The following is a 24,621-nucleotide window of genomic DNA, read 5'->3' as shown; positions in this document are numbered from 1 at the left end:
CTTGGTTGTTTTAAGCCAGATGGGGACTGCCACCTACTGGGTGCTCTTCTGAAAGTAAGCCATTAGCTTATGATTTATGATAATTATCACAGGAATTTATACAGAGCAAAAACACAGCAAGGGCCTAAAATTAATGAACCAACTACTCAGACTTGATGAGAAGGACAAATTGCACTTAAAGCAGCTCCCCTACAGTTTCATGACCAGCTTGCTGCCACTTTCAGTAATCCTTTTCTGGCATCCTAGTCAAAAATCTGTAGAGCTGATCATAATTTGCCATCTTTATGTGCAATGAAGCTTTTCAGAGCCAGCATACAGAACCTACTTGCCTGCTAAATCTCTCACAGATCTTAGGGTTTGATTCTAATGTGAGATACCACTGTCTTTACGCACAAAGCAAAGTCAAAAACTGTCCATCAGCTTTTGACAAGGTCTTACACCTACATATATCAAAGTCAATAACAAAATATTCTGAGTCTTCCTGGAGATCCTGAAGGGATTTTCTATGGTTCACTCAGTATAATTGTGAAGAGGCAATGGATGAGATGGATCAAAATTTTCCAAGCAGTGTGTTTGAAGTGTGCACATGTATCACTCTGACAAACCTGACTCCAGGACTCCTAAACTGAGGAGACTCACAGCACAGGCCAAGAAAGGCAGACTTTTGTCTTGGCTGGAGACACTAGAGATTATTTGTATAAAATGCCTTTTCTTAGCTATTAAGTCTCTTAGATATTCCTCAGAAAGCTGGACTAAGAAAACTTAAGGAATATGTCTAGAGAGTGTTGCAAACTGCATACAGAAACTATGTTTCTCTGGCTTTGCCTGTTATAGGAAGCAGCCTAAACTAAAGTGAAGGTATAAAAATGTGGTGGTCTATAACCAGATTTAGGCATCCAAATAAAAATATTATGCTTAGTTAGTTGATGAAGTTCAAATTATGCAATATGTCAATTTTTGTCTGCAGCTATTTGGAGAAAAATCAAAATGCAAAAAAACCCATAACATTGAAAAGAAAGAAGAAGAATTTAAGACAGAGCTGAACTAAAAGTGTGTCAAAATCCCAGAAGTTCAGGGCCTGATGATAGATCTCAATGGGCTGGCCAGGAAAACACATCATGGTCTGTAGTGAATGTCTTGGCTTCAGAACCATAAAGGAGGCTGCCCAAAGTCAGTCAGGGTTCAGCTCCTGACTATTGCCAAAATACACATTGGGAAGGTGGAGGTGATCACTTAATCAAATGCAAGTACAATGCCATAATCCCCATTCTAACTACCTCCTGATAAGAGAAAATGTTCTAAAACATGGCAAAGTGATCTTGTGAGAGCTGACTGGAGTAAATTAATCAGCTTCTGTGTGAAAAAAACTGGCAAAGGACACAATGTGACTGCAGCAAAGGGAAAGCAGTAGAAAAATCACACACTCCGGCATTAGTTTCGGTTTTTAAGATGATGGTCAATGACCAAACAACAAAAGATTTTGGTTCAGTAGCCATCTGTGGCCAAATAAAAGAAGAGTATCCTGCTGAGAGGATTTCAAAGGGACTACCTACAAGAAGATAGAATGGAATTGAGCGAGTAGAGCCAGGCTGTTCATAGGAATGCGTGGGGGGAAGCTGAGAGATAGTAGGCATGAATCGACACAAGAAAAGTTCAGACTAGATATAAAGAAAAACTTTCACCATGAGGACAGGCAGGTTGAAACAGGTTGCCTGGTTATGAGGAGGGTGTGTTGCCTCCATCCTTTGCTTTCAAGATCATGATAAAGCCCAGAGCAACCTGGTCTGCCCTCATAACTGTTGTGAACAGAAGTTGGACTGCCTCACGGGGTTTCTTTCCAGACAAATTTTTTGAGAGTCTACGATCATATTATACTGTGAAAGTAAATAACAGAAAAATTATTTAGACTGATTGAAATCTACATCAGAAGAAAATGGTTTAAAAATTGATTGGCAGAAGAATTCTATGTTATGATGAGAAAAACAGAAAGTCCAGTAAAATTAAATTATATAAAGATCATACAAGAGCTGATGGGTAATGACTGTGAATAACAATGTTAGTTTAGATGTTAGTGGACAGGATGAATAGAATGAGAAGTTGGAAAATTCCCACAACAGGAATATGCTAAATAAACTACAATGTCAAGTGAACTAGACAATGATTAAGCAAGCCACAAAGTACATGCTAAATTGTTGGCCAACACAGAGGGCAGAAGAATGACTACTGCATAGAATGAAAATGGGATTTCTTGGGAGAGATCTGTATAAAAAGGCAGATATGCGAAAAAATTATGATCACAGTCTCCAGAACTCTTGTCACAGAAAAGCTGTGTGGAATCAAAAATTGCATCATAAGAAAAGAAAACAAAACCAAACCCTAAGAGTTTAAAGAAATCACAGAAAAGAACTGAAAGAACTGAAAGAAATAGTGGTCAACATGAAGGTAATGAGCGAGATCTGCTGACTCCAAAACCAGGAAAATAGGACTACTTAATTTCATAGAACTGCATAACACTTGAAAAAAAAAAAGAAAATAGAATGCAATAACAATCTCATTAAAAATAATAGTCACTGATATAAATCAGCTCTGAATTTCACCCCTGGGCTTAGTTCCAAAAAAGCTGATAATCTTGAGATGTACTCTAGGAGGACTATCTTTTTGTGAGCAGTCCTGCCCTTGGTGTTATACTAATAGATGCTGTGTGGACATGCAGCTCTAGGCTGAATACAACAAATGATGATGCAAAGGAAAAAGACATAAAGAAAACACAGATATGAAATTGCTCCATTTCACATGCTATTACGAATATTTTTAAAGGCTTGCATTGCCATGCTAGTACTAATACTTTTTTTGCATTAAATACACAGCTCATCAACTGTAATAACTTCCATCTTGTACATCTCTACTTAACTTTCCCATCTTTTGCCTTCCATTTTGTCTTCTTATTATTCCTCTGTGGTCAGTTTTAAGGCAATATTTCCAATATTTCTCTTTGAAGCTGGTCATGAGGCATGGTTCTACCTCCACCAAAAAAAAATACTATTACTTTTTAAGAATCACAAACCAAGATTAAATTCTGAAAGCTGATATTTTTTTTTTTTAAATGGGAGTCTAGAAGGTATAATGTTTAAAAAAGCAAAACATTCTAAGGGCTAAATCCATGTTTCTGAAGCCAGCTATGTTGCCTGGGCTTTTTAGTTGGGTAGGTGTTAGGCAGTGATTTCCCAGGGGGTCTGAGCTTCCCAGTATTCTTGCAGTCACTCTCTGTGGCAAAGCTATTAGTCCTCAACAGACCAAAAACTCAGGGACATGTAAGTGATCCTTCTGTGTACTAAACAGAGGATGGTTCGGGTCTTTCTAACCCCTCTTCAGGATCTTAAGGCTATTGGGACACAAATTTGGATGCCACAGAGTTAAGGGGAGCTGGGGAGGTTGACTCTGGCATGGTCAGAACCAGGGCACACATGCTCCATTGCCGTGGCCTGGAAGGTCTGAGCTTTTGGGACTCAGGAACCAAAAAAATTCTGAAGAAAACAGTTGACGAAAGCTCTGGGATCCTGATGCCTAGGTGAGCTCTCAGGGTATAAAACTTACTTTTTTTTAAAAGCCAAACAAGTGTCTGTAGAGATCAACATCCCCCAGAATATTTCCATGTTCATCAGAAAATGTACAGCTGTCATTCTCACCTTGTTGGCATTTCTGCATAACAGGCCAGCATATACAAAACACAGCACTTCATCATGGCTCCAGCTTCCAGCTTCATTGATCATACATTGACCTCTTCCCAATGCCACATCTGCATTTACCTTTCTAGACAGTTTGTGAGACTATTTTATTGCAGCATGCACGAACCCTCCTGGTTTCTGCAACAGTTCTTGACCTGGATGCTTTAGAGTTTGCGCTAATATAAGGAAATATGAGCTTTTCCCTGTCAAAACATTGTGAAGCAGGCATTCAGTAATCATATTGACAACTTGCTCTTCCGAATAAATTCTTTGGGCAGGACATCATTAGCTCGTATTACATATCACAGCAAAGGGTGTGATGCCCACTGGTGCTTGGTGACAGTTTTGAATTAGATAAAATGAAAGACAAAAAAACCAGCAACACCCACTCACCGGCAAAAAGAAAAGTGCAGTTTGAGAACTAGAAAAGAGCTGTTCGGTTTTCTTGTGCAGTCACCATATGCTTCTTTCTCAGCAGTCAAGTAATGAGTGTCCTCTTGGAATAGAGAAGTTATGGCCTCATATTAAAGAACTGTGTTTTTCCCCTTGGTCTAGCAAAAAACGAAAGGTCTCTATTGATGCTGAAGTTTCAGGATGCTACTGAACCTGGTCAGTAATGAAGCCGTAACATTTCATACAATTAAAATCTAAGAGAGGCAAGAAGGAATGGCTATAACTGAGGTGGATAGTGAAACGAAAAGCTGAATACATAATTGGGGGAGAGATGTGAAAGTTCTGGGGAGACTGCCTGGTTATTTGAGTGTTCATCGGCTGTCAGAAATATGCATAATGTGAAAAGAATCTATATTATTGCTCCTGGTTCTCATATTTTTACACTCCAATCTGACATTTGCACATAGGGCATAAATTATGAAATACCTGTTGACACATTTATTGTCTTCTGTTTGATTAGCACTGATATAGTTGGAACAATATTCTCAGTGGCTTCAGTCTCATGCCCCTTTTATGACATAGGAAGTTTGACTGCTTGATTTGAGGGGGATTTTTTGACTAATGCTGCCATGCGAAAGAAAGTGCAGTTGTAGGAAAACAATGTCTTCTAATTATTCTAATTATTTTGCAATATCTTAAATTCTGATTTTTTTAAAATTTAATTGCACTGTTTCCATTACTGTAAGAAAAGCTCAGTGTTAAAGAAAAGTGATACCATTTAATTTCTTCAGAGTTTTCATTACAGTCTCTAGTCCTTGAGGCTCTGGAGACAGAGAATAAAAACACATTTGTTTCAAGAGTCTGTCTTTAACATTAAAATGTGCCATAGTTCAGGGCTTCAGTTTTTACATCTAAATAGAGAGCATGTGTACTTGCCTTTATAAAATATTTGAACATCTAAAGTAATCGAATTTCAACAAGCTTAAGAGTTGAAGGTTCCCCTGGGATTTATTTCATGGTAAAATCCTGCTCCAGTTACATTTTTTGCTTTTCAGACTTACTTGCATCTTGCTTTGCTCAGTTTTATTCACTTCCATAATTCCAAGCTAACCCAAAATTTGTTTGGAGTTCACTTTTAAGTAAATTTTAAACTGCTAACCCCCCAAATTATATATATCATTTGGATTTTCCCAGTAAATATCTGAACACCTGCACAAACCAAATTTTCTTTTAAATTATAACATGGATTCCTACAAACCAGAATTTGGTGTCATATTTTGATGGAAAAATCTAGACGAGCAGTAATATCACTAGACGTCACTAAACCATTATTTCCTTTTTCAAAGATTCTACTCAGTTGTTTTCCATTTGGTAAGACATACATGTTTCATTAGTTTAGATTCCATCTCCAGATATGACAATGTCTTCTACAATTGCTTTGCTTATTATCTATGTTGTGTGCAAAGCATTGTGCTGTACTTTTCAGTGCGGGGGAGATTTTTGGGTCATTGTGTACAGTTTTGCGTGGGGGCAGGTAAAACCTTTTTGTGGGTTTGTTTTCATAAGGTATTCTGTTTCACATACTCCAAGGAACAGAAGAAACCTCCATTTGTGGGAGCTTAATGTGCTTTTTCTAAACTAAAATACTAAAATCTCTCTCTCCAGTGAGAATATGTAAAGAGGCTGTTCAAATCTGGCTTTTCAGGAAACTTGGTTTAGGTTTCAGACGTACCAAACTACATATTTTTCTGAAACATTTTAAAGGCAGCAGAAAAAGAACATGCAAGAGCAGAAGGGCAGCCATCCCTATACTGCTCATGTTCTAGTTTTCAGCAAAAGACAGAACGGTCCCTAAAGTTTGCTTTGAAGGGCATAAACCAGCTTACGGTTGTCCCTACACATCAGCCTAAGAGGAACAGAGGGCTATACATTCCAAAAAACCTCTACCTTGAGACTCACCAGGGGAGGTAAGGGGTAATCCTGGCCTTGCCAAAACAGCCCAAGAATTCCAACTTTGCCACTGTGCAAACACCTGGCAAGCTCTTCATGCACCCTGGTCGCACCCTGGATCAGCCCCGGAGATCTGACCACCTCCCTGTTGCTGGCTCCAGGATATCCAGTTACCTTATTCCATGATGTCAATACACAGATACCACTTTTGTCCCACGCTCTACCACCAACAAAAAAATTTGAGATGATCCAGAATACATGTTGGTGCCACAGCTTATTTAGAAATAAGCATCTGGTTTTAACATCTTTCCTGCCAACACCAAAAGTGCATTTGTTCTGAATATAGAAGCTTAGCTTGCCTCAGTGTAATCATTTTAATGCGTTGCTTCTGACAGATGAACCGTGCCACTGTCCACTGATTTGTTATCTATAATTTGTGGGGCAATGATTCTTCATTCTTCACCTGATGGGATTTTAATAGAGCTTTGACTCTTACCAGTTCCCAGAGGTTAGAATTGCCATGTTCCTTTGTGATCCCTCTTTTTTGTCTCTGCACATGGTAGTATCTATGCCTTTTTCATAATAATTTGATTATTTTTTTTACATAGCATTAACGTTTTCCCTTCCTGTTTAAGCTCTTAGTTATACCCTGGTTACAGAAACTTGGTTACCCTTCAAACCTCACCAAAACTTCTGTCAATTCCTCCTCTGTTTCCACGGACCAAAACATTTACATCACACGCATAAATTAGCCTGTTTCAGACAGCACTGGGAACATTCTTGGAAATTAGTTTTTTACAAATATTTTAGTTCTCTAATGAGATTAATTCTGAGCATAGATACATACCTATATTAGGTAATACATATGATATATAGGACTTACAATAAAACATAGTCTAGTTCACTCAAAAACCTGGCCGGTGGTCACAGCTGTAGAGAACTATGTAAAAATCTGTTCCTTATTGTCTCTAAAACATCCCTGAAGAAAAGTCCACTTACTTTAATGGCTTCCAGATGTAACATTAAGAATGGGGTATCCATGAAGGAGGTCTGTCTAATTTATAGCTCGAATATTTTCTTCTTGATTTTGTGATACTACACAGTGATGCAATGCTATAAAAGTCCATGTATATTGAATTCCACAAGCTACTTGCAGAAAATATGAGACCTGCAGAAATAATGCTCATGAGAAAAAAAAATACAGGAGCTGTTTTTACCAATCCTTTTCAATACAATGTGCTAGGATTCTTACTATTTCCACAGAGAGCTAGAAGAAAGTGATGATACAATGAAATATTTAATCTGAAATAGAGGGTATTATTTAAGACAGCACATGCAGGTAGAATAGCAATCTTCAGCAAATGTAGCGCTGACCTTGGAACAAGTTTTCCCTTTGGTGAATTACTGGTTACAGGTCCTCTCATCCAAAAGTTTAATGAAGTATTTTTGCTTATGCCAAGTGGGAGGTGCATAGGTTTCAGAGCAGAAGCACTCATCCTTCCTCTCTCAGAAATTCCACCTGGACTCAGCATATTTTATGAAGACAAAGGAATACTCTTTTTACACATTTGTTATGAATCCTGAACTCAACCAAGAAAGATCTCTTTACATCAGCAAAGTCCTCACCACTGCTTTTTCTGCAAAGTTTTATCCATTTTATTGCTGGTTCCCCCTTTCTTTTAACAGCACCTTGGTAATAACAAAAAAGTATTTTCCTTTATGAAAAAAAATAATTAGATGAAAGACTAATCTTTTAAAATCTATTCCTAAAACAACACCAAATCATTAGGGGATATTTTATTGTACTTTTGATGGAGAAAAGACATACCAAGACAGTGTACATAGTGTTTAAGCAGTGTACTTGAGCCTCGAATTACATTCCTCTGGGGAATCTATCTGTATCTATATTTTGTCTTTGCTCTGGTCCATCTCCATAGCAACATGTTTGTTCCTGTGGAGAATCTAGGTGAATAATTTCAAATTGAGCCTGGAATTTTTAAAGCAATGTTTCTGTTATCTATAAAATAATTCTGGTCAAAAGCAATTTTAAAAATACATACTTAATTTGTCCTTGTTCCTTTTACCATACTGTAGGTATGGTTAGCTCTGAACAAGCCTTTGATCTTTCTTTCCCGTGATGTTCAGACTGGGAGCAGGCTTATCCACATGACTTCAGCAGCTGTTATAAAATCTGGTGGGGAATTTTGAACGGCTCACTTACTGTATTCACTAATTATGTTGTTATATACACATATTCCAAGTTTTTACTCAGAAACAGGGACCTTCACTTAAAAAAAAAAGCAAAACCAAAAAATCTCATGAGGAGAAGGGCAAAGAGAACAGGGCAAGATGACTTTATTAGGACTTTCACGATAATATAGGTGATTTTAGAGGTGCTCTTTAAGTTACAGGCAGTATCACTTCCCGCTCATCTTTGTAGCTATTCTCTCTTTCATCTCAGGGAAAGATTCTGTGACTGAGAACTATTCATTACTACAAGATAACAGTATTAAAGATAGTTCTAAAAAAGATTACTGCCTTTTAGCATAGTGCTAATGAAACCATTGTTTCTTCATTTCTTCGAAAGTATGCATCTAGAGAAATCTTTAAAGAGAGAGGATATTTCTATCCTACTGGAAAATAGAATACATTTTTTAGAAGTCAGAGAAAAAGTATCTAAGAAAAAATATCCCTAATTACATAGTACAGCTTTTTATCATAAGTTTGCATAGACAAGTAGGTCTAGTAGTAAAATGATCCAGCTAGTTTTTCACTAAAGTAATTTCAGGAATTCTCATGGAATTGCCAAATTTGTCTGACCAGTCAATTTTCCTACATTGCACAATACAGCAAGACTGAAAATCCTGTGTACAAACTGGTATGTAAGGAAGGACCTTGTTTCCTTGTTTTGTTTAATTGCTCAGGTGGTGCCAGCCTATTGAATCCAGCTCAATGTCATTCATCCAATTTACCAGAATTACTGCTGTGAAGTTTGAACAATTCTGCAATACTTTAAGGCAGACCCAGCATCTGCATCATCTGGAGGTAATGAGGCTTTCATTCTCTATGCCAGCTATTCAAGTCTTACATCTGATACTCAAAAAGTTTTCACAGATGGTCCATTCCAACCTGTTCTTTTTCTGCTTCCCCTGAGTTGTATTTTTTAGGCATTTCCCATCTGCCTCCTTTAAGATCTTTAAATAGGAGGAATATTCTGGTGAAAGGAATGAATACTTTTATTCTGCTTCCAAATTCTTTCCCAATGATGCCACATGCATATTAGAGCTGGCACACCCATACTTTGAAAAGGAGCATTAAGTTAAGAAGCGAAATATGGACCTGTTTTATATGACAGTGAGTCACTGCTGCATTTCAATCATAGACAATAAAAGAAAAGTGAAGTCTCAATGATTTAATTGACAACAATAGTCAAAGTCTGTACAGAGACAGCATTATCTCTTTTAGAAGTACAAAACCATGTTCATTTACGGGATAGGGACCCTACCATCAGCCAATGGAGAGAGCTTTGAAAACCTGGATGGCATATAAGTAAACAAGACATACAATTATGGAAGTGTTTTCTGAATATCACTCAGAACAATATGCTTGAATGATGGGAAAATAACAGAGAAATAAATACTGAAAAACAAATAAGGTATCATCATATCATTTTGAATAAAAATATCGGAAGAAATCTATCCTTACTCCACAAAGTTAAATAAATAAATAAATGAATAAATAAGGCAGTGCCTGTGATGATTTCTCGTTAATCATTTAAGCCAACATTTTCTAGTTCATCTGGGAAAAAGAAGGACATAGATAAGGGTGGCAGCTTTGCAACCAGGACTTGGATTTCTGTAAGAAAAAATGTCATGTGGCATGTGTGGCTTTTATTATTGTAGTGTGTGCATTGAACTAGTCAATCACCTTCAGATTTCAGACTGCAAATCACTTGATTTCAGTGGGAACTACAGGGAAAATCAGCTCTTGTCTAAATCAGATACCTAAAATTGTGTTGCCCACTACTGAGGTACTTTGAATCCCCAGCCATTTTTGAAAATTTGGGTTTCAGTATACATCAGACTATATTGACTTGCAGAATCCATTCATATTAGTGATTCAGTATTTCTGCTTGAAAAGATATGAAAACCTGCAGACAGAAGGAGAAACATGTTCATCAGAATTAAAGGTACTGAAGACAAATTATCACTCAGGTTCATGCAATTTTAGTGTTTTCTATCCTAAAATTAAAGCTGATAAATATATCCTGCAGTGTAACATCTGTGTACCATCCCAGAGTGAAAATCACAGGCAGTTTCATAAATTCTGTGCAATATAAATTGGAAAAAAAGATACTGAAAGATGTTTCTTATGTCTTATCAAGAAATAGGAAAATTCACAACTATGTCAGGAATAAAACACTGAAATCTGTGAAGAAAAAGCATCATCAGACTCATTACAATAAATCAAAGTGACCAGCAAGTCTCACATGCAGGTTTTTTTAAAGCTGGTGGATAGATACTTCAATGAGATGTTACTAAAAGGCTAAAAGCCTTTTCCTGACAAAGAAATATTTGGAGACCCGCCATCTAAAAGCAAACGGTCATGGATAAATAAGTTCTTCTCTTCAAATCCAAGGAGTGTCTCTAAATGTGTGGAGACATCATAGGAAGCCCCTGGGAACACTGTACGTGTTTTGGATCACATAACAAGTAAATGACTTTTAACTCTGGTTATAATGGAATCCCTGTCATGCTAGAGGTTGTATGAGGATACATAGGATAAAAGTTAAACAGATAGTGAACTGAATAAAATGAACCATATCACTCTGCATCAGTCTTTGGTACGCTTATTTTGCATACCTAAGTTTTACGGAGCTGAAATAAAGGCACAATATACTACACCATTCATGTAAGAGACAGACTGACATTCCCACTCTCCAAAATAGTAAACCAGAAGTTAGGGCACTTGCCCAGTATTTGAAGCTTGTTAATCCAGGAAGTGCCTTAACTAATACATTAGCTTTTCCATCTTGGGTTGGGGAACTTTTCCCTAGGAAAATGCATCCAAGCCTATGTGTTGCCAGAAAATATTCTGGTTTCAAAAGAGGAAAAAAAAAACAGAGTTAAGAACTTTTTGCTAGCTCTATGGATAATCACTTAAGAACACATTATGGACTGCTAGAATGAGACCTAGATAACTCAGAATAATATCAACAGTCAGAACTAGTGATCATCCTTAAGGAACTGAAAATGACCCAGACACTACAAGATGAATCTGCCAAATGCAAATTTGCATCAACTAGTAAAAAAAGATGAACCTTTCAGACTCCTTCTCTTTAACTATCCTTCATCTCTTCTTGGTTGGCTTTAGCACTGTCTTCTTCCATGACATGTTCTTATCCAGCGACTCAAACCATCTTGTTGGCAGCACAGTCTTAAGTGATAAACATGACCTGCAGCACTGACTTTTCATGCTGAGCATAGATACACTCATTCCAGTACAATAAAAACTTTTATATGCTCACACATAGATTTTACATAACAAATACATAAAAAGACATAACAATATGCGTTAACAAAATAGCAAAGTTACTTAAATACAAATTGTGTCCTTGCCAATGTTCCCTAAGGTCTCCTATCGCATTAAGCAGGCTATGGATCATGCCTTTCTCCCTAAGAGTTCTTCCTAAGCAGCTACTCCTGAAAAGGCTTACCTAGAAATGCAGATGTAGTTTCTGCTTTTTCTATTTCATCAACTCCTCTGTGGCTCTGGCCCTCTGTTGTGTTTCTGTTTAGAGAGTAGGAACGCTTCTGCTTTAGTGTTTTTCTCCATTTAATGCTGTTGTATAGCAGTCTATGGGTATTGCCTAATTTGAAAGCCTTGGCCACTTAAAATGTGGTTGTGGGCAGCAGTTGCTAAGAAACTACAACTTAACTGCTTTCAAATACGATTTTACTGAAGTGCAATTACCCACACCTGCTATTATTATTTATATGAGCTAATGTGTAATTCCTTCTTCATACTGGACACGTCCTCTCTTACCTCCCATTGCACTAAGCCCCTTCTTTCTGGAAACTTGGGAGATCATTTCTCATCTCATCCAAATGAATATTTTAAAAACAAGTCCATAGCTTAAATATTCCCTGGGCAGGGAAACAACTTAGCATAGCTCAGCACAAGACAGAGCCTAAATGCCAAGGTGGTTGCTGTCACTTAGAAAACCATTGCTAGGAGGCAGAGCCACCAAAGAGATTTTACCCCAAGACAAGCCTGAACAGGACGCAGATGGGCACTTTTTAATTGAAGAAAATTTTTATGCAGCAATTAATTATTTAATTAAAAAGTAAGTGGACCATTTAGTAACTCTGCCTCCAGTAAGTAGGCCTCCAAAGTTCTGCTATATGAACAAACAAAAATTCCAGTAATAAGGAACATATGCTTAAAAAGAGTGGGTGTCTTTTGGGTGGAAGACTCTTGTCTTTACCTTTTTTTATCATGTAAACATCTATTCCTGCCTCCTGAGTAACAAAGGCATCTTTTATAGTATCTTGGCTGTATTCCACATCAGCTCAGACCATTCTGTTGACTAAGTAATTTCAACCATGTGAATTGGATTCCTTATTCTTTGCTTCCTGGAGATGAATGCAATCAAGAAGGGACTTGAGGGAGAGGAATTTTGTTGCAGATAATGGGAGTGAACATTTCAAATGCAAAAAGTTTGTAAAGCTTGATGCCCACCCTCTTTATGCAACAGGAGGTGAGCTAGCATGCAGCAACACAGGGCAGTAAGGGGATAACTGTTACAAAGTACAGCATGGTACCTTTCCAAAGGTTGCAAAAGGCAGGCTCACTTAGGTCTTTGCTTCTACTCTGTTTCCATTCGGAGCTAACTAGACACAAACCAGTGAACAGGCTCTGCAGGGAGGCAGATGTATTAGCCTCAGTCCAGGTGTGTGTTAGAACAGCTGTAAGTCTTCTGGAGGGACCCTTACTTGTACCTGAAGAGTCAGAAACACTGGAAACGGAGCTTACATACGTCCCCAGTCATTCCCATGGGTACTCAGAAAATAAAGAATGTGAAAGAAAAAAAGATAAGGAAAAGGGGACCCCCCCCCCCAAACCTTCTCTTACTACCTAATAAATACCCACATACTCAAACAGACCTTCTACATTTACAAGCTATTTAAAAGAAAGTTTAATTTTCTAACGCAAATCTTGATGTAAACCAATCCCATTAATCATTGAATTACTGGTCATTTAAGTTAAACTACTTGATTTTTTACATCTGGGATTGCAATCACATAATTGCTTGTCTCTCTGGATGTTTCTTCTGCCCATACGTAAGTCTCTGGCACTGTAATGTTGAATACTTTTGAATTTTGTTGAACACAGCCTATCTGTGGGATAGTGAAATGATATGCACTGCATTAGACTGCAGAGGTAAACAATGTGATTTGTAGCTGCATGTGGTTGTTAATTACACAAAGAAAAACTTTGGGAACAGTACAATAAACAGATTAGGTTATTTGTAAATCTCTCATTTTCTGGTTTTAACTCCCAAAGTACATAATACAGATGTGGCCGTGTTTTCTTACATGAAAATTACAGCAAGTTACCAAAAGAAAAAACCCAAAGAAGTTTTGTATCAAGAGATATCTCTGTGCAGTCATTTGTAAAAACAAAGATGTACTTTGTTCCCTAGGAGAAAGTCTCTAAAATCTACACTTTCAAATACTTTTATCTTCATTAACAAATATTCTGACATCTCTAAATGACTTAATAACATATTGTACAAATGTAATTCAGCAGAATTTCAACACATGTACTGCTTAAACTAACCTCATGATTTTGATAAGTCCATTTCATGAAAAAAAAAAAAAATCACAAGGCTGTTTTAGAGTGGCATGGGGATAATATACCTGAAGATATAAATCCTGAAGATACCATTTGAGTGATGAGCTTTGGAAAGGCAGTCTCCCACCGCATGCCCCAAATTGCCCAGCAGACTTGCAGAGGCATTACAGTGCCAGAGAGGCAAGGGGACCAGCAACACCTCCCGCCCTGCTGCAATGGGCCACGGGACAGAGGAGATACATGCCAGGGCACCACCAAGTATTTCCAACCTCCTCCCAGGTCTAGACACACATTACCATTCATGTTACAAACATAACACAAAAGCACCATATTAAATGCCATTTTTATAACAAATGCATCAATAGGAATAAGACTCTAGGCTTTAGGATGTGCTTTTTACAGGTACTCCTTGTGAAGGAGACAGAGGCTTTCAGAAGGGCGATAGACCACAAAGAGCACTCCTGGGTGTATTCCAAACACATCCAGCTATTTAGTAATTATTTCTCATGTGTGAAATTCCTTTTGCTTTACTTTTGGATGGATTGCAAATTAATTCTTCATCATATCCTCTTTGTCACCTGAAGTAAAGACTAGAACCACACAACCAATAAATCTAGGGATTCCAACTGTAGCCCTTGGCTGCCACCTAAAGGTTTCATATACTCCTTTAGAAGGATACCATCAGATTACATTCCTGTGTATGGAATGGAAAAATGCTTGCCTATTATTGTTACAGGCAGCCTCTAAGGTTGCTATGGCTGAAAGAGATTAAAGAAGAAAAGAAAAATTTGCTCTAGAAGGAAAAAAAACAAAAAAGCAAGAAAAAAAACCCACATTAGTCCAACCACACTCCATAAAGAATGATTTCTTCTCTCTACACCTATTTTGGATTTCAAAGTCCACCTAAAAATTAAGGGGGAAAAATAGCATATATTACTAATTTTTGTTAAAAGAAGAAAGCTAGATAAAAGAAATAAAATTTTAAGAAGTATAAACTACTGAGCAATGGATAGGTGCACCCAGCCACCATGTGGGTAATGCAACAGGGGCAGTAGGCAGGTTGTGTAGGTCTTATGGTCTCTACAGAGGAGACATTGTTCTCTTTAGGCACTCAGGAAATTCAAGCTACTTGAAAATAGCAGGAGCTTAGAGAAAAGAAAACGCTGGCCACCTATTCCTTTTTGCACCAACAAGCAGAACTCTGTCTCAACTCCATTTAGCTATAACTATTTGTCATTTCCATCCACTAATTTAAAAGCATTGTTTCTCACAGTGTCTGCACTGGGTGGTTGATACTGACTTCTTGCACAGATACTTTGAATCCATTATAAACATTTGAATTTCAATGAGCTATCAACTTTACATAATGAAATAATCTGTTGGGAAACCTTTTCTAATGCGCCTATGTATCTAGAATTCATAATGTTATGAAGCAAATGTTATGTTTTGCTCCTTTTCTAAGTGATCTCATCATAACTTTTAATGGGCTGTAGAATAGAGTGAGGATCTGAGTAAGGGCTCTAAAGTGATGTGGTCACAGAGTATATATGCAAAATTACCAGAGAGAATCAACCTACAGTTTGAAATAAAGTTGTATTCAACTTGTTACTGTTAGCATAATACTACTGCAGATTCTTTCTATCATTTCTATCATGTTCACCCTATAAATCTGACATTCCAGAGCACAAACTGCAAACAAAAAAAACCCACATTACATAGGACATATTTCAAATAAACTAAACTATCATAGGCTCCAATAATTCCTGGACAATAAAGATTTGTATTTCTGCTGGTTTTGCTTTTGAAGTTTAATCCTGATTTACACATCCAACTCCATTTTGACTCCCCACGGGATCTATCTGTTTTAGTTTCGGTTTGCCCTCTCCTCCGACAGGAACAACACCTCTCATGTTTTTATAGGGAAGTGGACTGACCAACTGACAGTGATGCACTAAGACATAAACCAAGAGTCTACAGAGAACTAGTGGTTTGCACCCACACATGGGAAGAAACTTAGTGACAGCATCATTTTGGCCCCCATTGCAAAAATGAAAACCCACAAGTCCTTCAGTAAATTCATAACTGTGTATTTCTGAGTTGTGATCATTCATAGTGCATTTGCAGTATTCCCTGGGAGACAGTTAATGGCTAAGAGCAAAACATCTAGTCATTCTCTTCTGTCCTTTTGAGTGGCCCATGTGTCTATGTCTTCCATGCCACACAGTTGTGTTTGAGCTCACTACCTTGATCATATCTTTTGAGATCATGCCCTTCCATGGAGGTTGTTATTATGATGGTTTCTGCATAGGTAAGGTACATGTCACTAGTATCTGTGCTGCTTAGGGTGCTGGCTGTTCTCTCTTCAGTTTTGCATCTGTATTTTTTGGTTGAGTGTGATAAAATTTTAGTTCAGTTTGATTTAATGTAATGCTTACCTGTTTCAGAGTCCACCAGGGCACATCTGTAAATCAACATTTCATGTTCCATAAAGTTTTGTTGATTACCTGTAAAAGTGTGGACCATTTGGTCTTGAATTAAAGATTTCCATGATGGAAAATGGTGCCAAAGAAGAAATCTAATCAGAAACATTTTTCTTCAAACACAGTCAGGCCTACAAAACTGTTTTGAAACATCTATTTCCCCTCACCTTCCAGGATGTATTAATGTGTCATGTCACGTGAGGTTTATTTGCTGGCAAAGTATCACATTAACTTAATTGTAAAGGAAAAAATTACTAGTTTGGCTGTAACTTCATTATGTAAAATATTTTCCACTTCCTAGGGTCTGGCAAACCCTAGTGTAGCTGTGTACTCTTACCAAGTATATGTTATCAGCTTGCTGTTTATTTTCATCTTCAGTTTATACTCTTTATATATTGTTAAACAATTCAATTTATCCAAGACAGACTCAACTCAGGCTGGAAGTGTCTGTCCCAAAGAAAGTGTCTGTTCCTTAGCAATACATGAGTCCCAGAGTCCCTCTCATGCTTTATCCTGACTTCAGTAACAGTCAGTACTAAATGTTTCAGCAAAGGTAGAAATCATCTTTAAAGGGCCACATGACTATGTGGCTGCAGGGGAAATTTCTTTGCAGACCCAAACAGGGGCTGCTTCTTCTTCTGAAGCATTAAAGCTTACCTTCACTTTGAACTTTTATCCTGGGTAGTTTAAAGGCACACACAATTCATATAAACATCTCATTTATTTTAAAACCCCACAAAATATCATAGAATCATAGAATCATAGGGGTTGGAAGGGACCTCAAGAGATCATCGGGTCCAACCCCCCTGCTAGAGCAGCTCCATAGTACATATTGCACAGATAGGCGTCCAAACGGGTCTTGAATATCTCAGAGATGGAGACTCCACCAACTCCCTGGGCAGCCTGTCCCAGTGCTCTGTCACCCTCACTGTGTAAAAGTTCTTCCACATATTGGTGTGGAACTTCCTGTGCTCCAACTTGCAGCCATTGCCCCTTGTCCTATCTCCACGGACCACTGAAAAGGGGCTGGCCATTTCCCCCTGCATCCCATGCTTAAGATAATTATAAACTTTAATTAGATCCCCCTCCTTGGTCTTCTCAAGGCTGAACAGTCCCAGCTCACTCAGCCTTTCGTCATAGAGGAGATGCTCCAGGCCCTTAATCATCTTCATAGCCCTTCTTTGGACTCTCTCAAGGAGATCCCTGTCTGGACACAATACTCCAGGTGGGGCCTGACCAGGGCAGAGTAGAGGGGGAGGATCACCTCCTTCAACCTGCTGGCCACACTCCTTCTGATGCATCATTGGCTCTCTTAGCCACCAGGGCACACTGCTGGCTCGTGGCCAACCTGTCATCAACCTGGACCTGCAGGTCCTTCTCCACAGAGCTCTTCTCCAGCAGGTCATCCCCCAGCCTGTACTGATACAAGCAGTTATTCCTTCCCAGGTGCAAGACTCTACACTTGCTTTTGTTGAATCTCATCTGGTTTCTCCCTGCCCAGCCTTTCCAGCCTGTCCAGGTCTCACTGAAAATATCTCATCTATTTTTAAATCCTACAAAGTTCTTATCTGGAGCCAATTAATTCCACAAGTTAATTACGTACTATTTTTAAAAGAATCAAATCAAATAATATCTATGGCTCTACTGGATCCTGGAAGGAGGCAAAAGATTTATTGATATAAACACCAAAATTTGAGAAGTAGGGATATCTTTCAGAAGTAGGAATGGCTTTGTGTGAAGTGCTGCTTAAACATGCATACTCCTATGCCAAAATGTTAACAATCTAAGGATAAGCAGGATCTGAGAAACGAGGAGATATATATACAGAGACATATCAGAAACAATTACAAAATTCAGTAAGTAATGGGGTGGAGGGGGGTGTTATTATTTCTAAATATACCCATCCACCTCCATTATTTCTCAATTTCTTCATTAAAGATTTCTTGATTTGTTTTAGTTGTCACATTAGCAGTCAGTCTTGAGCAGCAATCCAGTGAGAGACGAAAGGAGATATGCAGATAAATGCCGCACAGAGAGCATCCTGGCTGAAATGTGCACACCTTGTTTCAAGACTGAGAACAAGAGCAGATGAAATCCTATCAGAGAGGCTCAAAACCTTCGATAATTCTGGAAAAAAACCACCCTCCCTGTCCCTGTTCCTCACCCCTCCTACTTCCCCCCTCTGACACACGCACACAATTTGCCTGTGGGATTTTTCCACTCATCAGCCATGGCTCCACGCACCCAGTTGAACAGCTTAGTTATGGCCAGGAAAAAGGATTTGTACTTAGTCACCCAGATGCAAACTGCATTGTCACTGTGGGATATTTTTGAGCCTGATCTATAGAGGCTATACTGTGCTAAGAATGAACTTTAATTTCTGTTAAACAATGCTAGTGCTGTTTCTAAACCACAACTTAACTTTCCCTTTCAACCTCCAACACTTAGTTTCCTCAATAGTTTCTCAGGAGGAACTGTAATCTTTCAGAAGTCCCAAGAAATATTTCCTGCTATCTATCCACTATTTTCTATCTTTTTCTTTCTACCAGTTCCTTGTAAAACATTACATAGGAAACCTCTGGGAAATACGAATGAGCTAATGGTGACAGGGGCTTACCTGGGAATTTTCTCTGAAAACTTTCCAAAATGTTGTCAGGCCTGCTGTATTATTATGGAATATTTCATCTCTCCTTTGGCAACCCAATCTTAGATCCTGGGGTCAGAGAAGCCATGAAATTATCATGGAAAGAGGATGAGGGCAAAATTGCAGCACTGCCTGAGATAGCTGCAGCGACAGCAGTCATGACCTTGGGACTCCATTAGGGAAGTGAGAGAAGCAGAGAGGGGGAAGATGAGGAAAGCAAGAGGCCTGTAAGAGTATTTGAGGATCCATCCATAGTGGCAAGCAGGGGGCAGGGGGGTGGGGGAGGGGGTGGAATAAATAGAGAAAAAAAGAGTAAAAACATAATTTTAATGCAAGTGAGAAGGGAGGCAGGATGGAAGTAAAAATTTTCAATGAAAAAAATGAAAGAGTAAAAATAAATTTTGAGGAAGAAGAAAGTGAATAAACACAAGGTGTAACACAGCCACTTGATCAGCACCTAAGCTGGCGCTCAGCAGTAAGTGGAGATTATATACCTTTTTCAAGCACCAGGGAGAAAGGCAGGAGACAGGCCACAGCAACAGAATGAATGGGTGGAGGTAAAAGAAAGAAACACTCATGGAGTACCAGTGTAACGTGGATAGTTTCAGCCTGTAGTAATACAAAATATCTGATAAAAGTGCATGACTTGTTGAACTTCACAGTGGCTGTTGCTCCTCTGTAGAAACAAATAATGCTTTTTATGTCACAAAGCATCTTTGAAAATGTATATTTTCAGAGGAGTTCAGCACCCCTAGCATCAGTGGATTGACACCTTCATCAGTCCAGAGGAAACCTGGCCTTCACCCATCCTCCCTAGAGCTGGAAAACCATGGAGTTAGCATCAAAATGACTGGGGTTTGGGTGGTCTGCAGTCCTCTGTGAATATAAAACATTCTTTCTCCCATTGTCAGTGAATGAGAATGGAACAAAGATTAGTAACACAGAGTCTGATCTTCAGGCAAAAGTTCCACTGAAATAAGGTTAATGAAATAACTTCTCGGGCTTACTGCCCTTCTATCCTATTCCTTCCAGAAATCAAGCCACAGTCCCTGAAAATCTGTAATAGCTGAAAAAAAATTAATGACAGCATTTAGAAGAACCCCAGGTAAATTTTATACTTAAAAGACAGGCCACAGGGGAGCCCGTCTGTCTGAAATCAGAAAGGCTGTCATAGCACACCACATGTTTATTTGTCAAAAGGAAGAAAACACTTCTATCTGAAATACCAGTTCCGTCACATAAAAAAGCATAGTGGAAGTACCAAAAAATCTGAGTGTAATAGTGTTCTTAAAAACTTTGCATGTGGCAATTAAAATGTTCTTCTTTCAGAACAGATCTGTTCAACTGAATATACTGCTGGGTAGTGGATTTGTTGTTTTGGCTTTTTTTTTTTTCCAGTAAATACTTCCAGAAAGAGAATATTCAAGCATTTCAATAAACAATCCTAAACTTTGAGCACTTGTTACAATACATGCTTTTATGCTTTTGAACACCTTAATTGGACCGCATTAATATTTTTTCTGCTTGCTCGTTTCTAGTAAAATCATCCTATTCTTTCTTAAACAGAGGACAAGGAGACCTTCATCAATGCTAATTTACAGACCAGCTCTCTGTAATGCAGGTGTCCTAAGAAATATATATCGGTATAGACCTTAAAGCATTGGGTTTGACCTAGTAAACCCTAAACAGATTGACACCTTCTCACCTGAGAAGCCACTGCCGTGTCCACCTCAAGCAGTGTAAGATGAGATCACAACCCCCATTTCAGTTGAGAATCCACCTGAATCACTTTTTTTTTTTTCTCACAACAGTGTGAAGTATCTCAGGTTTATTGTCTTCCAACACACACCTCTTCAGCAGACTTCTGACAGGCACTGAAGTGCGTATGATCAAGACCTGGGATTTCTAGAGGATTACATACTCCATTTCAATGGACAAATTTTAGAATTTTTTTCATTACATAAGAAAGGAAGTGTACCATTGGGATTTTTGCAGGTAATTCTTCACAGAAAAGCAGAAGGGAAGGAATATTTCTGGCACTTAGACAAGAAAACAGCTTTGTGTTCTATTTAAAAAACACAAATAAATGCTGAATAAGAACAATAGTTAGACACATTATACATGGAATGATAGGTGTTATTCCACCTGTCTCTGCATAGAATTGACCAAACTGTTAGCTTCAAGAAGGTAAATGCAAAGCTATAATGCTTCAGGTGTTGTCAAACTGCTTCCTTCAGACCTACTGAAGCCATGGAAGTTGCAAACCCAAATGATATTTGTAACCCCACATGAAATGCCCATGTGAAATCACTGGAAGTCTTCATTAAATACTCTGAAGAGTGTATCGGTTATTTTGGATGGTTATTTTTCCTGAAAATGCACCGTTTTCTTTTTGTGCCATGTGCACCAGGAAGTTCAGTAGGGTGGATTGGTCACTAAGGCAGGCGTTAATGAAAAAATTAATGAAAAATACCATTTGGAGGAGCAAATATTCTATTTTGAAAGTTGATATTGCCAGTTTTCACAGTGACACCTGAACCTAGACACCAGAAACAACGTGCAGAGTTTTAACATCTTCTATAGAAATGTGTCACAACTTTTCAAAAGTAAAAAATTACATTTTGTTTAATATTTTGTATGTTGCATTGGGAAGTTTGGATTTTACACTGAGCTTTACTGGATAGAAAGAAGAGCATAGGTGGATAGGTCATAGTCCGCACTGCTTGGGGAGAGGCCTACGATTCCCTGGCAACCTGCCTCTTGGGAACAACTATTGGATCTCAATTGTTCCATCATTTAAATTGAAAGATTTGCAACAGACACCAACCTCTTTATATGAAACAGATGCAGTTTAGATTCAAATGTTGGGTGAAAAAAAGAACCCAAGCTATAGCAAATGCAATTGTATCTGACAGACAAGCATGTGATGCTTTTATTTAGTTATATAGCGAAGAAACGCAATTTGCATGTCAGTGAGATCAAGTGAAACCACAAAATCCAAAACAATTACAGTAGTCCAGCAAAATTTTAAATCATTAAAATAGGGAAGTTGGAGGAAAGTGCAATTAGTTTAAGCATACCAAAATTCTTTCTATGGGGATTTTAATCGGGTCTAGGATGACATGATAATGTAAGAAATCACGTGACACGCTAATGTACACATAATGCATTTTTCGTTTTAAAAAAGTTTTGATATTAGAAGTTGTAAAACACCATCATTCTTCCCTTTGTAATCTTGGTTTGGACTGTCCCCCATGAAATGGCACATCAAAGATGGTTGGAAATATTTGACCAAAAAAGGAACATGTTTTTTGTAAGAAATGCTTTGGGTTTTTTGACCATTTTCGTTCATTGCAGATGCAACATTTTCGAAATCGTTTCCTGAAAAGAGAGGCTTTTCGCCAACACCGTGATAGACAATTATATTTTGTTTTCAATAAAGCAAATTTAAACACTGGAGAGAAAGTGCAATCATAACACTTCAAGAAATTTGGTATACATGTAATATAAGAACAGAGAATTACACACTTTCCATCATAAAAATTCATAGAATAACTTAGGTTAGAAAAAGCCCCCCAAGGCCTATCCAGCTCTGTGCTCAAAATGGGTCCGATTAGATCAGGCTGCTTGGGGATTTGTTCACCTGAGTTTCAAATATCTCCAAGGATGGAGACTCCATGACCACATATTTCAAGCACTCAGAGTCTGGCAGACACGACAACAGGCTGAGATTTAAACCCAGTTCCAGTGGTCTTAAACTCCTTGCTATAAGTTTCTCATGTGACCTTAGATGATTCAGTTTCTTCAGTTACAAAACTAGAATTACTGATTCAAGAGTCCTGAATAATGTTCTTTGAGATGCAGTTTATATGATTGCATTATAAACAGTGTATAAACATCCAACAATATATTTAAAGATGCTATTGCTGCCGAGTAAATATTTTTAAGTCTTCGGATTCCACCATGGGAGTAATGAAACTGCATTTTACATAAACTACCAGAACATTCTGAGCAGTTACAGTGGTCTCAACTCACAGAGTCCTCAACTATGGGTACCTTCATCTCCCAGCTTGTTGCTGCTGATTCCAGTGACTTTTACAATTCACAGTGCATCATTCTCACCCAACACTAGCATCCTTTTCACTATGTTCTCAGTGTTTCAGCGAATGACTAGAGCGTGTTCATTTCAGTTACCCTATTCTCAGATTTTACAGGAAAGTTACCCCCTTTTTTTTCTCCTTTCCAAGTCGCACTGCAAGTATTGTCTTTTGGTCCAGAATGCCAAATCCTTGGCTATCATTCTCATAGGGAGTAGTGCATGTAAGGACGCCGTTTCCTGTTTATACAGTGAACAGCCTATGCTTACAAATTCACAAGATAATTCATGTTGATGAGGACAGAGACATTTTCTTTACAATACTTACTATAACTTAAGCTGTGATTTGATAAAGAAATTTATATAGAATATATCCTTAATGGAGTTTTAGCTGTCATCAGCAATGGTTAGACCATGCAGGTGAAATTCCCAAAGTAGAGTTCTCAGTGTAGGTGACTTTTGCTTTTGCTGGAATTTTGTTTAAAGATAGTTGCTTGAATTTCTTTATGTCTCATCGTGGACCCTTTTTTCCAGGTATATTTTGAATATATGAATTTGCAACATGATGAGCCAGGAGTTAGACTTTATAATGTCAAATAGGAGTAAATTTGGTTTAGTTCACCTGTCACAAATGCATCTCATTTCGAAGAATAGCACCCAACTGAGCTCTCAGGATATGTAGCTCACCACCTACATAATTTGAAACTGTGAGCTCTGGTATCATACAGCTTTCAGGTCAAGAATGCCACAGTATTTGAAGTCATGTAGATGCTAGCCTTGTATGTTAGCATCACTGCATTTGGCCTTCTCTCAGCCCATATGTGCATTTGGGCCTTGGCCATTTGCGGGACAATGCTCAAATCTCTGCAGACTTTTCCGAGATGAAGCTGGAAGATGACAAAGTGTTTAAAAACTCCGAAGAGTAGGACTATAGGTCTGCTCCGTTGCCGTTTTTTCCTCAGCAACCTTGAACAAGCCCAGCATGCGTTCAGTTTCCGACCTTTGACACACAGATGATAAACCATCCTTATCTCAGCACCGTGAGGCTTAGCACAGGGTGTGAAAATGCCTTTCATTCGTAAAGACTGCGGAACAGCGCGGTATTTGCAGGTTGCATTTGCATGATTTATTAACATTGTACCCTGCGCAGGCAAACTCAGGCACCACGTCAAGATACTATTTTGGGATCCTACGCACACTGACATCTCTGCTCGGTAGTACGAAACGAAGCGGTGACACAGTGTTGGCTATGTCTGGCTCTGTGCTTAGCCCTGAGGCCCCACACACCAAACCCACGCCGTGGGACTAGCAAGCCGGTGTGACAGGACAAGGTGCCCATGTGCGTTTCACCTGCCGGGAAGCTACCACCCACCGCCTCCTCTGAGAGGAAGGCAAGAAGTAACGACAGGAGAGCCAGGAAGCTGAGTGGGGCTGGGCAGGAGAACGCACCTAGGCCCGGCGGGGCTTTCCTGGCCC

The 24,621-nt window shown here is 38.5% G+C and overlaps 1 protein-coding gene across 1 annotated transcript in view; it reads right to left on the bottom strand.

The window, feature by feature from the left end:
* The window catches only part of MACC1 (MET transcriptional regulator MACC1), a gene marked incomplete at both ends in the record, with an annotated part of 76,712 nt that extends 52,431 nt beyond the window's left edge, over positions 1-24,281 (bottom strand). The window contains 2 exons of the mRNA XM_084260675.1: positions 23,273-23,385; positions 24,146-24,281. Coding sequence (XP_084116801.1) covers positions 23,273-23,385; positions 24,146-24,281 — 249 coding nt within the window. The remainder of the gene's footprint in view (positions 1-23,272; positions 23,386-24,145) is intronic.
* Positions 24,282-24,621: the final 340 nt, after the last annotated feature.

This window comes from Gallinula chloropus, assembly GCF_964237585.1.
Source record: "Gallinula chloropus genome assembly, chromosome: 2".
Classification (NCBI taxonomy): domain Eukaryota; kingdom Metazoa; phylum Chordata; class Aves; order Gruiformes; family Rallidae; genus Gallinula; species Gallinula chloropus.
Note: the sequence above shows the minus strand (reverse complement) of the source record. Positions and strands in the feature narration are given on the sequence as shown.